General features: G+C 39.8%; 1 protein-coding gene across 5 annotated transcripts in view; it reads right to left on the reverse strand.

The window, feature by feature from the left end:
* LOC104150028 (uncharacterized) overlaps nucleotides 1-18,416 on the reverse strand; it is an 88,333-nt gene that overhangs the window by 33,024 nt on the left and 36,893 nt on the right. For 2 of the 5 annotated variants that reach the window (XM_068912449.1, XM_068912453.1), the window contains 3 exons: nucleotides 14,381-14,502; nucleotides 13,646-13,901; nucleotides 1,050-1,154 (listed from right to left, as the gene is read on the reverse strand). In XM_068912449.1, coding sequence (XP_068768550.1) covers nucleotides 1,050-1,154; nucleotides 13,646-13,681 — 141 coding nt within the window. In that variant the 5' untranslated portion in view covers nucleotides 13,682-13,901; nucleotides 14,381-14,502. Of the gene's footprint in view, nucleotides 1-1,049; nucleotides 1,155-11,435; nucleotides 11,468-13,645; nucleotides 13,902-14,380; nucleotides 14,503-18,416 lie in introns of those variants that run through there. The other 3 variants (XM_068912450.1, XM_068912451.1, XM_068912454.1) reach the window with 3 other exon arrangements.

The raw sequence follows: 18,416 nt of genomic DNA on the forward strand, positions 1-18,416 counted from the left end.
AATCTGCTGTTGGCTGCAGCCTTCCTGCAAAAGTTTTGCTGCTTTATTAGTACTTATTTTTGCTTCTCTTTCTCATTCTACTTCCACTTCTTTCCTGTCAAATGGTTAATGAGCAGTTTAGAAAGTTATTTTTAAAAGTGAAAGATGCATCAGGATCATCTCAAAATCACTAACAGCTCCTATGGTGCAAAACTTGTCAAGATTGAGCCATTTTTATATCATAAGATTTCAAGTTTTCCTGCAGATGCTCCCAAAGGGAGGCAGGTTCAAAAATCCAGATCAGAAGGGGAAATAGAAAGTGAAAGGTTCTCTAAGGATTTCGCTTCTGGCAATTCTCTGATAACAAAGGATGGAAGATTGCCATAAAAGAGATACTGGAATACTGGGAGTAACGAGCGGAGGACAAGGCTCATGCACTGCTGTACATATCTCATGTACACGCTGTGCTCTCAAACTGATCCTACTCTTGGCTGACAGAGGGTAACAGCCAACCACGGGCAATTTTGGAATTCAAGTCACACTGGCCTGGGCTTTGCATTGTGTGGCCGTTCCTGTGGAGATGCATAACAATGAGCCATCACAGAACCTCTTATGATAACCACACGCCGTCCAAGGACAACGCAACACTAGGAGTCCCCTAAGATCCACTGGTTTTCCGAGGTGCTTCATAGCATCGGTGAGTAGCCAAGGACTTTGCCCTACGTACTGTTATTGTTACGGTGCTTTTATGCTGCATTCAGAGATTAATGAATACGTGAACACCTTTGATCTAGATTTAAACTACTCAGCCCAGGTAATGATATCACTGCAGCCTCAGCGTTTACACGGGGATATCGATTCCTTAGGCTACTGGCAGCAAAACTGTGGCAGCAGAGTCTAGCCACCAGTACCTGATCTGTTTGGTTATAAACTGGTGTGTATATGTTTATACAAATTGGGACTACATCTTTGAAAGAAGTACAGATATGCTCCTAACACACGAGCAGGCTTTCCAGAGTATGCTCTTACGTTTGAATGTCTTGCAAAATAGATCAAAGGAGTGACCTTACCTTTTCAGCATACACCTCTTTCTGTGCCAAATGCAAAGCTCCTTCAATGCTCACTTCTTTATTTTTCACCATGTTCATAATTTTGAGGATTTTTTCCTGGCTTAGCTGGAACAAAAGCCAATCAAATATTGTTAAGGAATGTTTTTTCATGCGGCTATTGAGGATACAGAGTACTTGTGACAGCTACAGCTACAGTATCTGCCATAAAATTATAATTTCATTCATATTTTATCTTCTATTGACAACCTGCCCAGCAAATATAATCTCCCTTTGAAACTGGGTGAGAGTCTACAAGATATCAAATATACAGGAGCTTTTACAATTTTAGAAGATGGGGTGGTAATATCTGGAGACAGAACTGCCAGGAGGAAATCTTTTTTAGTTAGAAAATCTGGCAAGAAGTGAAAACATCAATTTTACATGCTTGCCTGTGTCTTACCCTTTACATGCTCGCCTGTGCCTTACCCTTAGTGTCAAGTACTGCGTGTAGACACTGTGAAAGCCAAATCAGGATTGTTAGAAATTTTCAGGGTGAAGGAGAGAAAAATGTCTGCCTGTACCACCAGGTACAGCTGTCACATGAACTTGTCAAAATATGTTAACAATCAAAAATACCCAAAAAAGAGGGTGTGCTGTCAAGAAGCTTACACACAAATGTATGTCGCTCTTAAGTGCACCAGGTGTGGGTTGTAATGTCAAATAAGAATCAAGCAAGGCAAAAAAGGAAAGCGGAATAACCAGATGCCTACAAGTACAGTGCCTTACATGGTTGGTAAAGCTTTTTCACAGACTTTGTAGAAGGAATAAGCAATTACCGTTTTAGACAGACCAGACGGTTCCCTAGTGTGATATCCATTCCTGAACAGTATTCAGAACTGAACATTTAGAAGGAACATGTACATGTTACCAGCACAGCACAGGACTTGTGCCAGGAGCGTCCCAGACAACAGGAAGTTACACGCTCCCCAGGTGCCTAAATTTTTGCCTCTGTTGCTAATTCCAGTAGGTATCCTCAGGTCGAGCCCAGACACTTGCAGTTCCTTTATCCAGTAGCTTAGCTAGAATATTCCTCTGTTTGGCCACTGCCATGTCTCCTACTGCCCTGGAGATCGACTTCACCACCAGGAGATTAGTTACCACGCTGTAATTTCTTTTAAATCATCCTTTTAAAACTCTTCCATCTGGGCATCTCCTAGGTGAATATCCCTCCCCACGAGAGTTACCCAGGGGAGAGGGAATGAGAGTTTCCTTGCGATGGCGACAGTTTGCAGCCAAAGGCAGACTGGGAAGGGGCATCCCCGCTCCTCCCCCTGCAACCCTACCAGCGGAGCTGCCTGGGGAGACTGGTACATTCAGAGAGAGCCAGCTCAGCGCATCTCAGCATTGCAAGCAAATCTGAATTTGGCTACCCCCAGGATGAGGCACTAAGACCTAGACTGGGTTCCTGTCGTAGGAAGAAGAAGGGGACGGGCTAGAGGAAAGACCCTAGAGAGCTAGGTGTGCCGTCTGGCTGCCGCCCAGGAAGGAGGGTGAGCAGAGACAGGGTCTACCCAGAGCTGCCAATTGTGCTGCCCAAGACGGGCGACCGTCACCCTCCGCGGCAGCCGCAAGGCTGGCTTTCCAGTCCTCCCCCAGGGCGCAGCCGGCCGGCGGCGGGGCTGCAGCTGCTTTGCCACCCTCAGCAGCTTCCTGCCCTAAGCAGCCGTTTGCTTTACCTACGCCTACAGCTCTCTGCAGACATAGCAACGCCGCCGCTAAAAACCTTCAGCAATGCAGCCTTGCGGCAGAACAAACCCCAGCAAGAGGGACCTCTCCGCCCATCCGAGCAGCAGAGCCGCCTGGCACAAGTCTGACGGGCAACATACAAATAACCTCTCGGACGACAGCGGTCAGAGGCTGCTACATCCACAGGTTACCTTTTATTGAGAGTCACACTACATTAAATACACTTAAGCTTACTAAGTTTCTGGCATATGAATCAGCTTCTGATCGACAGACACACTGTATTTTTTTACAGCCTACAAATAAAACCAGGAGTAAAAGAAGAAGAAATATTTTGTTTTCAAAGCCTTGGAATTTTCCGTGCTAATATAAAGGTAACTTACGGCATAGCTCCCAGCTGCAAATAGTAATGTGAGCACCGAGGAAAGAATAAAAGCGGTTGGGTAATTCATTCATACTTGCGGAGGCACATAAGGTTTGTACAATGACCTCCACACTCTGTTTTTGAATTTTAAATGGCCATATATTTACACCACACACACACTGTATACGATTAGCTTTTAACAAGATAATTCCCCACTGAACAGTCCCTGTATAAGCAAACAAGAATACGGATACATTTGAATTGAAAAATATAGTTTCCTTAAGGCTAAACTTTGCCAGCTTTAAAGTGCAAGATCCTATTTATACAAGACAGCATTTCCTGATGGGAAGTTTGTTAGCATTTTCACAATTGTTAGACCCTTTTTCGTGGTAAAAGGTTCAAAGATTTTGCACGAGGATGACAGCGATAACATAAAGACAGCATCATAGCCTCACGTCAACCGCACGGTCCAATTCGTGTAAACAAGAGAAGGATTTATCTCCTTTGCTTTAGTGCACAAGTAATTTAATGTATTTGTTTAATTTTCATTTGAATCTGACTGCATTGTTTGACATGACAACATATTGTGCAAATTTGAAGGGTTGTTTCCTAAGAGTGGCCAAAAAACCAAGAGTTATAATTTGCAAAATAAGAAATTTTGAACTTTTTTCTAGGATATAGGTGACTCAGGTTACCACCCCTGTTCTCGTGCAGGCAGACTCCATGCTCTGCAGCGCCTGAAGCGCTGGGTATGTTAAGGTCTGCGTTTCTGACCAAATAGTCTATCCTGGACCAAGGAACCTTGCCACAATACATCTAACAAAACCAAGACGTTTTCTTATAATTCACCTGTGACAAAAACAGATTTCTCTTTTGCATTGTTGAAAATTTTCAGCCTTTTCAATCTTTTTTTTTCTTTTTATATGAAATATGCAGAAATGAATGGATTTTTGGCTCTGCAAAGAATTCATTTCTTTATTCTTTTCCTTATTTTCACCAAAGTCTCCTTTACACTAGGATGGAGCTCTGCCTAAGACTTGAGAACAACAGGGAACATCTTCTAATTTTCTTAATAATGTATCAAAACAAATGTTTGCAAAAGCGAAGCAAATCATTTTATATATTGCAAATTCAGGACGGTTAGTTAGTAAGTTAGACTGCTGACAGTTAATGCATTCCCCAGAGAGCACACAAAAGATAGTGCTGGGTACAGGTTATTTTTAACAACACCCTGTTGTTCTGATGCCTCTGCTAACTCTCTTTCTCTCTGCACATCTGTAAGCAGGACGGAAACGTTTCAAAAGATGAGAGAGGCAAAAAAAAGGCACTTTTCAGCTTATGAGATATGTCAGAATTATTTGTCAGAAGTCTGTCTGGCTCACTTAGGTTTTTGACAGTCATGCGTTAACATGGTATTTTTACTTGCAAACAAGACTTGAGTAGCAGATCCTGACCTTTATGGCTTTGTATCTGTGGGGCTTTTCTCCCAGCACATCACAATTTTTGTAATGCTCATTTTTGTGTTTGTTTTGGCTGCATTTTTTCTTTAAGAGAAATGATTTTTGTCAAATTATCCACTGAAATGCCACTAAGTCAGATTGTGTTATATTGTCTAATAGAATGTGACTGGTGCAACCACAGAACATTTTTATACAAGGTTGAATAACAAAACTGTTAAAAAAGAAAAAACTAAATGTTTTCTCTTAAAAAGCGCACATTAGGGAAATACATGAGTTTCCATTAATAATATATTTCCTTATCTGCTAGATTAAAGAAGTTTGTTTAGTACAGATTAACATTTCATCACCCACCCAAAACTCCATATAGATGTATATCTCATTTGAAAAAAAAACTAATCCTCACAATTGGAGGAAAAGTGCAGGGCTCCAGGAAATCTCCTTATGTCCCTTATCCTACAGGGTGAGGTGTTTCTAGTTCTGGCCTGGACTTGTTATAAAATGCGTTTAATGGAGAGGTATGAGCTCTGCGGCTCGTTCTTGGATCGCTGCCGTGGCGTACTCGACACGAGCCCTCGCAGGATGCTCGCGGTACCCAGCCCACGCTCACGAGGGGCCCTGAGAGGTCTGGAAGGTTTTGCGTGTAGCCTCCACGCTGGGGTAAATATGACCCTAATGACTCTTTTCAGGCTTCCTGAGCACCAGCTGAGCAAAAGGGGTTAAAGCCACTTTATCTGAGCCATTTAAAATTGACTGAACAAGGTGGCAGAAGGTGTGCAGAACCAAGGGAAACAGTTCAGGGAAAACAGGCTATCGCCTCTCTTTATCCGTTCGTTCTAACACTGGTCCTGTAAAACACGCTGGTTCCGATCCTCCTCCCCACCACGCTGTTCCCAAGGCAGGTCCTGAGTAGTCAGTGGAGGTACCTAGGCACCTCTAAGTGGCATTTCAGCACCTGTGAGACCTGTCTAATCACCTGAACTCTCTTTCCTTTCTTTACCTATAGAGGAACTTGAACTACTTGCATTAGCTTTTGCTCAGCTTATTCTTATTCTGTGGACCATCCTACCTGAATCACAATAATATGACAGCAATCTAAAATAAAAAGACTCCTGGAATGTGTGCACATGCACCCCTGGAGATGTCGAGCAAGAAATCTGGCTGTCAGTCAGCTTATACATGTGATCTCAATTATTACTAATACTGGCACAATTCATGAGACATTTTTTCAGGTTTACTTAGGTGAAGATCGTATCTAACATGCACTGAGCTTGATCATTTCCTGCGACAACAAAGCCAAGTCATGCAGAAATCCTGCTCCCTGTGCAAATGAGGTGAAATTTTTATTCTAAGCTAGTGCAGCCATTCATTGCTAAGCGTTCCCCACCCTTGTCTTTGTTAAGCCTTAGCAGAGCTAAACGTTCTCTTCTGCTTGCCCCAGGGATTAAGAGATAAAACAAGCAGCTTCTGGCTGCTGTGGGACCCAGAGGGAAGGCTGGACCGAGACAACTTGTTCCTCATCCTTTGCACTGTAAAGAAGCATCTTCTTTTTAGCACTGAATAGGATCAATGCTCCAAAAGGCAAAGGGGCCAGGGATCAGACTGAATGCGAGTGTTGCCGCATGACATAAATATGCTATTTTAACATATATGCCTGAATTTTATATCCAGCAAAGGGTCATATTTTCATTCATTTTACAATCCAGTTTTTTTTTTTAAATGGCTCTTAATAATAGAAGATTTTGTTTTGTATCTGGCAAAGCAGGATAAAGGGACTCTGAGGTAAAGCCCTCTGGGTATTTTGTCTTGACTCAGTGCAGTACACAACGCTTTCTGCAAAGCAAGTACAATGGAGAAACTTAAAAATAAGTGCCAGGATGCAACGCAGTGATTGGCTTGTGATGAAATTTCAGGTAGCAACTTCTTTGTTTCAAATTGTTTCCAAAAAAAATTATTTTTAATCAAAGGCACTGGCTCAGTTTATTATGAACATTTGCCTTGAATTATATTCTGTCTGTATGTTGAAGATGCCATTTTAGTTACTTCAAAGAAAATGGACACAATTTGCATTGCTATAAAAGTTCCAGTCTAGTGTTATCAACTTTTATCTTCTATTGTACTCACTTATGCCAGCCCCAATCCTGGCCCAAAGCGTACTGAGTACTCCCCCTTGCAGAGGAGTGGTTCTCTTCTAGGACCTGGGGTATCTGAAAAGCATTCACTTGTAATTTACATGAAATATTAATACAGATGACTGATGTGATATTTTTATGTGACAAAACCATCTTTTGTAGCCAGTCATAAAGATAGACTAATATTATTTGTCAAACAGTGCTGCTATTCATCAAATAAATTATCCATCTGTAATAATGTTTTGCATTATTTGTTCAGATCTATATATCTGGCTGAATAATACCTGTCAAGATTTATTCAAAGAAGAAGATATTCATCAAACAATAGCTTGATTTCCTCGAAAACCCTGGAAACTGTGACTTTCAATAGGAGCTGGAGAAGCCCAAAGCTATGTTATAATTTATTATTTTTATTGGTATAAATCTACCTAGTTCCATTTTTGAACATTTCTCTATATTGAGGAATCTCAATACCGACATATTTCACAAAGTTCTCTCTGAAAAACTGACGAATCACTGGTCTAATATGAAGCAATTACTTTGGTGTTTCCCTGGATCACCACTTAACAGACCTGCACGCTCTCAGCAGGATCCTGCTGTACTGACAGATTTGGAACCTGGTAGAAAGCTATACTCAGAAAGTAATTACCCGAGTTTCACTGTCAAAAATCAAAGGATATATTGAGCAGTGTTGCACAGGCAACTGACTTGGTCTTGCACTACTCAATGTTTTCATTAACGACCCGAGTGATAGACTAGAGGTTTTGATTATTAAATTCGCAGAATTTGACATGAAAGTGGAAAGAACTGCAAGCAAAAGGGGATAGAAATTCAAAACAAACTTGACAAATTAGAGAACAATAGTATGCAATTCAACAAGTGAAAAAGTCTACACGTTGGCAGGAATTACCAGCTGCACAAAGACTGGCTGAGGAACAGATACCCTTTAGAAAAAGAGCTACAAGTTACAGAAGCTTACAAACAAATGTAAGTTAACAACGTCATGCTGTTGCAACAAAAGGCAAGCATCCCGGGGCAGGTTATAAACAGCAGCATAGCCTGCAACGCACAAAGTGATCTTTCCAGTATTCAGCATCGCTAAAGGCTTCTGGTGGACTATTGTGTGAAGTTTGCCACGTCTCCAGAAAAGATACGGACATGTTGGAGGAAGTCAAGATCAGGGCAATGAGAATAGTCAGAGAAACGAAAAACAAGGCTTACAGGGAAAGGGTGAAAGGACTGGGATTTCACAGCCTAGAGAAGAGAAGATTGGAGGGAGTCACAGTGTTCAAACACATAAACAGCTGCTGTAGAATATGAAAGGAGCAGGTTGTTCACTGTGTGACAGGGTAAGAAGAAATAGAATTTAAATTACAGCAAAAGCGATTCAGCTTAGATGACTGGAGAAAGAGCAAGGATAACAATAAGGAAAGAGCCGTCTAAGGAAGATTATATCCCATCACTGATGATCTTTTAAGAAGAATTAAACAAAAAGCCTTATGGACACTGAGGGATGCAAAAGTCTTGCATGGTGTTTCGATAGATCCCTTACCAGGTTTGTGTCATGCCTAATCTCATACTTGTTTGACTCACATTTTTTGCACGTTTGTTTTACGTATTAATTAAGTCCAAGCCCGAATGCAAGGAACAGATGGTTTCATTGCTTTTTTCAAGCATTACTTTCAGGGAAAACGGTGGTCAGAGATTTCACAGATTTCAAATGAGATTTTTAAAAAACTTCATGCTGCCTATGATGAGAGTTTACTTTCAAGGCAGAGAGAGATGTTCCCTGAAAACCCATCCTTTCAAGAGAGCATATGCTACTTTATCAGAAATGACAGTGCTTGGCTGGGCATTACGCAGCCTCAGCGTTACTGTTGTGATGAAGTACCAAAGAGCAAGACCTCTAAAGAAACCTTTTTCAGCAAGCTTCAGCTCGTAAGAAATAAAACGAGGTTTTCCAAATTCTAACTCACGCGGCCTAGATCCTGTTTCAGGCATGCTTTTACAAACGGCCAGGGCAACCTGAGGCAGGAAAGGGGATGCCCTCAGCTATGCACAGCCAAGACTTCGGTGCTTTGCCCAGTGTGATTTAAGCAGCTCCTTTAACAGTCCTCTCATCTCAAGAAGCGTGAAAAAAAGAAGAGGAAGAAAAAAGCGGAGCACATTATGCAATACTGATAGAGCTCAAATATGACTGCCACATTAGCAGTGAGTTTGATTTCCGTTTCATACCCTTTAGGTGCCAGTCTTCCAGCAGTTTACTTAGTACTGATAACTAAAGCTGAGGTGTATGTTTCCCAGGGGAAATCCTGGGGTACAAAGAGACAGTTTTATACTTGATGCTGGTCTGGATACTGTCAGACACACTAGGACATTTCTGCATGTGTATATATGTGCAGAGAGAGAGAGACACCATGCAATGAGCAGTGAAACTGTTCAGTTTCTCCTGCAGACTGCAATGGTTAAGAAGCTAATTGCACCAGTTATTTCATGCTAAAAGTACACTTGATCAGACTGCTACTGTGAATGGGCTGAGAAAGCATTTTTGGAAAGCTTCACGTTACAATTGGTATTACAAAGGCTGGAAGCAGACATCTTGCTAAAAATGCAGGAGTTCCCAGTGTGAACTAGTTCCCAGCTTGTTCTAACAACAGTTTGCATGATGAATGGCCAGCACGTTTAGCACAGAAGTACAGGTTTACTCAGCTTTTATTTTTAGCTTCATACTTAAACCATTATTCAATCACTTATACATCATTTTCCACTGTCAGTTTGTTTTCCGTCAAAATGTTGATGTCCACAGACACAAACTACATTAATAAATATAAATAAAGTGGATCTTTCCTTTGAAAAAAGTAACAGTTTTACATAATAAGAGAGTTTTACATCTTGCTGAATATTTTTATCAGTTAGAATGAATTAAATGGGTGCAATTTGAATTAACTAAGTAGACGCATATTGCCTTTGAAGTAGCTACTACAGGAAGGCTATCAAAAGCACTCAGTAACAGTTTTATACTAGACGCAGACTCTCATTGATTTCAATGTCCTGCCACCACACAAACATGAAGTATATGCCCAGAATTTATTGAGCAATACTTTCTGATTTCAAAACAGAACCTGATTCGTGGCTTATTTTCTTGGCGTATGCAGGTAAAGCTTCAATGTTATACTACTCAATGGACTGTAATAGAATAGCGAAGGTAGTTGGCATAGAAAAATCTCAGTTTGCTACTAAAATAATAATGTTCTGTGCCTTTAGTTATAGCAATTAAAATAACCCACAGTGATAAGAATTATTAAGGATTACCATATTTGCTTATTAACATCAAAGTCCAATTAGTTCTGTGATGAAACAATGATTATCAGACTATTAAATAGTGATATCTAATTATTTTAGAGAAAAGCATGCATATTTCTATTCACAGGCTTACAATCTCATCTTGCAACATAATGCCTTGTAAAGGAAAGATGCATATCATGCAAGAATTGGGCTGCTAAAATTCTTAAAAGCTGATCAAGGCTCGATTCATCAGGCATTATATAGGTCATACTGGTTAACACCCGCTAAGTGATGAGCATGAAGTGCAATATGGTGCAACACCGATTTCATGCATGTTGAAGTCAGTATTCCTGGCTGTCTCTGAATTTTACATTAATTAGTAGAAAAAATTGATGAACAAACTGCTCTTTATGGTCTAATCACGGTAAGACCTGAAAGCTAACAAAAAAGCCCAGTGAGCTGCTGACAAATTTGGGGATCAGTTTATAGCTTGGGCTTTAGGGAATTCTCGTTAAAACTGCTGTGCAAAGATGCAGACTACGGTCAATTTGACCCCAGATCCTGCCTGTGTATTGACAAAGCAGAGACCAGAAAGACATTTGAAATTCCAGTCAGAATGATATTTTTCAGGATCTTCTGTCATTTTACCCACGTGTGAAGGGTATTTAAAAGAAGGACGACTGAAAAGAATGTTTGAATCTTTTTTTCCTCCCCTCAGGATCCTGGTTTGTTAATGAATCATCCTAACAAAATATTTAGTTAAAAAGGGGTTATTCCTCCTTGCTATCCTCTTCCTATACTTTGACAAATTTAGGAGAATATAATCCTTGTTCATATATATATGTATCCGCTATTTTCTTAATGCTTTCCTACAGAAGTAGATTACATTTTTCAAATAAGGTCGATTTCCTCAGGGTCAGTTAGCTGGACATCTATTTATGCTGTGTCTTTAAGTCCTTTCTTAAATGCAGGATATAATTTCCTGTCCAAAAGATGCTTGACAATATTAATTATGTTCCCAGTTTCAAGAGCTTGTACAATATTGAGAATGAAATAAGCCAGATAAAGTTCTAAATGGCTCAGTGGCAGGAAATTTTACTGAGGAATTTCAGCAGTTACCATTGCGTGGATGATGAGGAAGACTACTTCAGACTGTACTTCATCCCTGTCCTACAGCATTTCTTCTGTTCTTTGTTTGATGGGCTACTTCCCACTGAGTAGCAAATATATAAAAATTCATTGCAGTCTCTCTAGGTCTTTTGATATTGCCTTATACAAGAAACACACGTTCCCAAGTTTTAGGGTGTTTTTAAAAGAGTTGAAGAAAGGTCTCACACAGACTATTTCCATATTTATGTGTTAGTGTGCCTAAAAGTGATTAAATGACTTTGAATACAGATGCAGACTCAAAGTAATATGTACTTACACAGCAGGTTTCATCCAGCAGTTCTGCAGAACCTACAAACAGTAAGGTTTAAATCACCAGCAGGAGCAAGGAAGCTGAACTCTCTCTCAAGCCCTATGCTATGGTTAACGTTTGAGGTTAACTGTAAGGAGTGGATTGTTCTGAATCCCCATCTGTGGTGGATTCACCACCTGATATGTATATTCAAGTCATTAGGAGTCTCCACAGATCAGGAGAACATCAGATTTCTGATTTGTGTTGTAATGACAATAGCATATCTCTTAAATTACTACCCTGAGGCTGGGTACATGTTCATGAATGTACATACCAGAAGATATAGATTCATTTGGCCTTATTTAAATGGAATTGATCCCTTGATAAATATACAGTGGAAATCTTCTTGGAAAAGACCAGAAAAAATCAATCACCTAGGAGAGGTGGCCATTAACTAAAAGTCTAACAAAAAATGTACGGGAAAGCCATGGGGATAAAGTACTTGAAAGTGGTTGATTAAAGTAAAGCAGGGCGGAAAAGAAGGGTCTGACAACCATTCCAGTTTACACCATGATCTTATCAGCTCTCAGAAGACTTGGAAGAAAAACCTCTGGAGGACATACGGTCAAATTTTAAAAGAGGTTCACAAGCAGTTTCAAACATACATTTTTCTCAGGTTTGTTTTAGTTTTGCAAATATTTTGCTGAATGTACAACTTGAGCTTTGTGCATATGCTTTACTGCAGGCATTGAGAAGGGAAAGAAGGCAAAAAAGTAGTGCCATCTGGTTACTGTTTCATGCTTTCTGATTTTCATTCATGTAAATCCTTTCTGGTAGCAAATATTTGGTTATTTCCACATGTGTGTTGTCCTGGACATCCCCAGTAGTACATGATATATGAAATGAGAGCAATGATTCATAAGATGGAACGCCAGCCTGTGAGTCAATGCTAATAAATAAAGACATAAACTGTAGACAGCAAAGAAAGGAGAAAAATCTTCCAGATTTGATTTGTGAATTTTCAGTACTACCATCATCAAACATTTTCTGAATGTATCCCAGCACCTCAGCATGTTGCTATGCGGCATAGTGCTGGTTGTGACCTGCAATTTAACTAGACGACAAGGGTTATTACTTTATGTTAAGCAATTAATATCTGTCAAGCTAAATGACTCATCTTTGCGTGACCTGTTACACTGTCCTCAGCAAAACCGTTGAAGGTCATGAACATTGATGCTGTATGGAGGTAACCAAAGGCACAATGTCGTCCTGTTCCCATCTTCCCATGAACCAGAGCAATAAAGAGGTTTCATGCTGGCTTATGCGATGGCTCTGGGTTTGTCTAGAGCCTTGTCTAGTAAACCTTTTCAATGAGCACCTCATACCTCTCAGTGAGAAAGTGAGATCATCTAAACAGCACTTGATTCTCCCCAGCTCTCAAGTTCTGCTCAGTGTGCATAATACTTGCTAGCCAAGCCCACATTCAGTATCTGGCCTGGACTAATTTAGACTACTTCATCATGCCCCACCACTCTACCCTTAACACACCCATTGTCTCTTCCAATTGCTCTTTATACCAAGCTGTATATCCTAAAATCTCTGCCAATATATGCTATCAGTGTTTCTAGCTAGAAGGGAATTTTCTATCGCTTAATTCCCCAGCTCAGTAGACTTCCAAATATGCGAGTATTGAAACAAGCAGAACGCTAAAATAATATATATTTGGCAGACCCTCCCAGACAAATTCAGTAGTGCTATAAACTGATGCATATTCAATTCAGGCATATCAGTCACATCAAATTTGAGTATGATTATCAAAAGATTGTATTTGCGTATAATATAAAATACTTTTTTCCCTCCAATTACCTTATAAAATTTTTAGTGCAGATGATGCATAGGATTAATACATCCTCTCACTTATGGCAATAGAAAGATTGATTTTCTCTCTTTCTCCCTTTCTTCATATCAGGAAAACCTTGCACATTTCAACTTTCTTAAGAATAAAGCACAGCTCAGAAGAATGTTGTTTCATAACCACCTTCTGCAAACATTTTCTCATATAATATATATAAACCAGTCTGAGTTCATATCACATAGTAATCAATTACGTTAAACAATCTACTGCAAATTTCCTGCCAATAAAACACAAAGCCATTTTCAGTTTCTGATATGCCATCTCTTCGGCTATGTACAACAAATAGCAGTTTCACATGAGCTATAACAGTTTCTGCCTTTACCTGTGAAAAAGTGTCTTGTGTCCTTGTATTATCCATGTCTGTGAAAATTCTGCTTGTTTCATCAGTATCCCATAGGGTTACAAACTATAGTTTATTCATGAATCACACCTGCTTTTCCACAGCAGTGTTCTCTTTATCTCTCTCTCCTTCTCTCTCTCATGAAATCTTACAGCCAATGGCTTTTATCAAGTGTTACTTCCTTTTATACTGAGAACCGAAAGAAACAATAATGATGCTTTGCTTCCTTATGGCAGCTCTGTGAAAAGACAAAAAAATAAGTTCCTTGTTTGCTTTTCTTGAACTAATATTTATGTTTTAGTTACTTCCTGAAATCAGTGAGTCATAAACGCTAAAATTATGATGTATTAATACACATTGGTTCTATCTGAACACCCAACGTCTTAGTTACCAAAATATACTAAATGTAACAAAGTTTCCCTGAGGAACTGTAAATACAATGCTCAATTTTCACAGCAATATTTCTATGCGCAGCAGCAATCTTATATGCTTTCACATTCCAGTGTGAGTATGTGCACATTAGATCAAGGCACAAATGAATGCGCACATTAACGTCATAGGAGATTTCTGTATAGATCAACAGCATTTTAAACTCTGCCTTTGCTATCTATATTGGAAAAGAGAGTCTGGAGATAAGAAGAGGGAACTAACAGTAAGGCTTTCCCAAAATCCAACCCCAGTTCTGGCAATTATTTGGCAGCTATGGGAAAAACATACCTCGGTTTCCCCATCTGTGTATTGTGACTCGTGGCGCAAAAACATACAGAAATCAATTCAGAGATGAAATGGATTGAATAGACATGGCTGGAAGGTGGGTTCTTCATATTTTGAAATTCACTCTGCTCCAAATAGCAACATAGAGGAAAATTAAAGGTCGTTAAGTATGTCAGGAATTGAAATATTTTGTTTTAATGACGGGTCTCAGTTCAGCTTTTCCACTACAATAACATGCCATTTTACAAACACAGTGAGAGGAACTTGAAAAGTTGGGTTCGGAAAAGGTGCAAATTGACCACTGTAGGAGCAAGGCCAGCAGCACGGCCCAGCCGCATGTTCCTATGCCCGGAGGTGTATAAATCTCACCCACTCTTTCAGGTGACTTTGCTGTGGACTCTTAGGGAAAGATCTAGACTGATTTATCTGCCAGAACCCAGCCAGAAGGCTGCACTGCAAGAGTAAGAAGAAGGTGCAGGCAGCCTGAATTAGGGCTGGCAGCCAGAGACAAGCTCTAGAGAGCATTATGACAGAGACCTGGCCACCCATTCACCTTGTTGGCAGGCGTTCCTCCACAGGCCTGAAACTTGTGCCAAAGACCAGCCTGATCGCCGTGCAGGATAGAGGATCGCCAGCTTTATGATCAAGATCCTTTAGGCTTGCTTTCGTTATACACAGTAGAGGTACCCAGAAAGACCATAACTGATACATAGGAAATGTGTAGGAGGAAAGGGATTAGAAACTAGTACTCTCAGGATTTCTCAGGGTAATACAAATGAAAAGGAAGGTCAATATATATTAATATGAACAATTTTTAATCATTTGAATTGATTAAAAAATAGGTACCTTCTCTGAAAACTTGTTAGCTTAACAGTGGCCAGTAACATAGCAGGATATGATTAAGTCAAGACCTTCTGAAGAAATATTTAGCAAAATAGTGGGGGTTTTTTATAAATACTTTTGAGTCTGAATACTCTATGTCCAGGGTGATAGGATAGAAGTTGTTTACTAAACTGGAAATCATGGAACATATGTTTCTCTAAAGCTATCTTAAGTCATTTAGGTACATATTTCATTAAAAAGAAAAAAAACAAACAGAAACTAATTCATCGAAGAGTAAGTTCCCAGTACTGACCTATTCCCCTTTATAGTCCTCAGCCCTTGTGGAAATATATTTTTCTTTTTAAGTGAAAGAATCCTATGGACCTTTTCCTATAACGCAATTATAGCACTGCACAATTTTTTAGAATGGAAAAATGACAGGTTTCTTTTATAAAGGTTTTGCAGGGATATTAGCTTTTTTTCCCCTCTGCTGTCTGCAGAATAGCGCTTTTTGCAAGGTTGCAAAGTATGTGAGAAAACAGTTAATCAGAACAGAGCTCAATTGCTACTTTCAGAGCAAACATTTTCAATTAATCTGAAGTCATTAATTACACTCTCCTTTAATAAAGGCTCTGGTGTAATTTTCTTTTTTTTTTCTCTAAGTTAATCAATGCAAACATATGCCAGGATCATGTGTTGCAGAAAACACATGGGAAAATTCTATACTTAAATAAACTACTCTCCAGTGAAGAGGAAACAATGTAGAAAAGGGTTTTGACCTAAGATGGAAGAGCAAGACCACTTTTTAAGTGTTGTGTGACTGGCACACAAGGTAAATGAGTTGTATCGGGAATGTATATTTTCCTTCAGAGAGACATAAACATCTCTGACAATTTCAGAGAGTTTAACACAAAAGCTAGGTACCGTAGCCCTCCCATTTCTGCACTCAAAATTCATCTTAGTGAGACCTGGCTTCCTCCTAGATGTCATGATGACCCCTCTTTGGAGGAAGAGTCCATTCGGTACCCCTTCCATCCTCTCTGTTTAAGCATAATTTGTTGGGTTGCTATAAAGAACTGTGCTTTAACCCTAAGCTTAACCACTCTTGTCCCCATTGAAATATCAGTTAAAACACACTGCTGATGTTCTGCCCACACTGAACTAAGCCGACTGATGTATAAAGAGCATACTGGTATTCATTTTCCCCTAGCTTCTGCTTGTGCTTAGGCTGCGAGCTCTTACACACCAAGATTGTCTTGGGGAAGTACCTTACTCAAGGAGTACCGTTCCTGTAAATAAATACTAACAATGTAACAGCTAGCTTCTTTTACAGATGAAAATAAAGAACGATTGCCTTACTATAGAGGCAAAACAGAAGCACATGGGAAAAAGTGTTTCACATTCATAAATGCCAGTGATCCAGTTATCATAGCGCAGAGGGAAAAAAGCAGGTGTCAAAGATGACTTTGTAGTCCCTTCTCCTTCTTCCTTGGTAGTAAAACTTTGTGTTTGTGGCCAAATAGGGTTTTCCTTTACATGGAAAAATGCTTTTGAGCTTTTAAACCTAAAAAGACAATTGAGATTACTCAGATTTACAAAGAAAGCTTCAATATAGCTTTTTCCAAACTTCTTTAGTTTCCACGTTCAACCACAAGCTGTGTGACCTACCCCTCAGCTTCCTGGTTTGCATTACCTCACTTCATATTTTCACCTAGAGGCCCTGCAGTGCTAGGCATGACTTAACATTCCAGATATTCAGATATTTTCCTTCCTGCTTTTTAAAATGTGAAATCCCCACCAGTTTTCCAACAGCATATTGTGAATAACACTGTGTGAACATATTATTTTGTGGTTTTATGAAAGTTCAAAAAAAATTCTGTGCATTTATATCAATCTGAAGCATTTCTTTAATAGGCAAAAGTCAAAAAAGGCTTGGTGTTCGTTCTTTGTCTGATTAAAGAAGTTTCCTTAAAAAATTGAATCTAAGAAAGGGATATCTTGAACTAAGTCATTTAAGGCTGAAAAATCAGAGTTTCGTCTCAACGTATTGAAATACAACTTTTTTTTTTTTTTGAATGCATTAACTTCATAGAAATATTTTTGCCTCTCAAGCATGAACATTTCAGCCAGGCTGGAATGCTCTTGCAAAATATTTTAGAGTTGGGAAATAAAGTCTTTCACTGGAAATTGTTTCACATCAAAATTACTGGCTAAACCGATTTTATAAATGGGCTCTTTCCTTTCTCTGTAGAAGAGTAATGTTGAAAAAGTGAGGAAGTCAGAACTCCTGATGACTCCACTGTGCAACGGGGGGTTTTGACCTAGTACAACAGAGTGTATACCAAGGGTATTAATCAGCAGAAGGTGATGTGGGGAGACATGCTGATGGTACATCAAGAAAAAATAATTGGGGGGCAGAGGTAGTGGGGAAGGAGGAGTAACTGAAGTAAGTACAGCTCACTTTTCTAACGGAAAGGGGAAGAAAGAGAGAAAAAGCTGAAAGGACCGTAAGTGGGTAGAGTAGCTACACCAAAGGAAGTACACTGCAATTATAAATGTCATTTCTTAGACTAGGTTAATGGGTACATCAAGGAACTAACTGAGACACTGGATAAGAAACATCTGACATTAAGGGTAAGCAGGAAGAGTGTCACAACAAAGTGCTTGGAGGTACTGCTCAGCAACCAAAGAAGAGATTTTGCCTTGAACTGCAACACATGAAAGAGAAAAACGAGACATTCAGCACAGCTATGGATCTCCACAGTGAGAAGAGATGGCAGGGCGAGAAACACTCATAGGTACAAAGGAGGCCAGCAGAAAAATAAACAACCTGCAGGATGCTGGGCCTATGTTTTACCTCAATTGCTTGCTGGCTGAACACTGATGTCCTTCCTCCCACTCACCCCTTCAGCTATGGACATTTCATAGCTTCAGGGGTTTAACTATTTTATTGTAGTTGCTATTTCAAAGCTAGCAGCTTGGGGAGACTGATACTGTCTATGTCCTATGAGAGTTTCCCAGAGACACTGCGCTGACAGCGTGCCTCAGCCTGCAGCTGGAGGCACCCTTGGTCAGATGCTGCAGATGCTGCTGAAGTCCGTGATGCCAATTCACCGAGCTGGGAATCAGCGACGGGAAGGGGATAATGCAAAGGAAACCGCTTGCTCATTTCCTTAAGGATCCCTCAGCTCTGAGTAAAAAAAAATGCTAAAAAAAC

Source organism: Struthio camelus, chromosome 18, assembly GCF_040807025.1.
Source record: "Struthio camelus isolate bStrCam1 chromosome 18, bStrCam1.hap1, whole genome shotgun sequence".
NCBI lineage: Eukaryota > Metazoa > Chordata > Aves > Struthioniformes > Struthionidae > Struthio > Struthio camelus.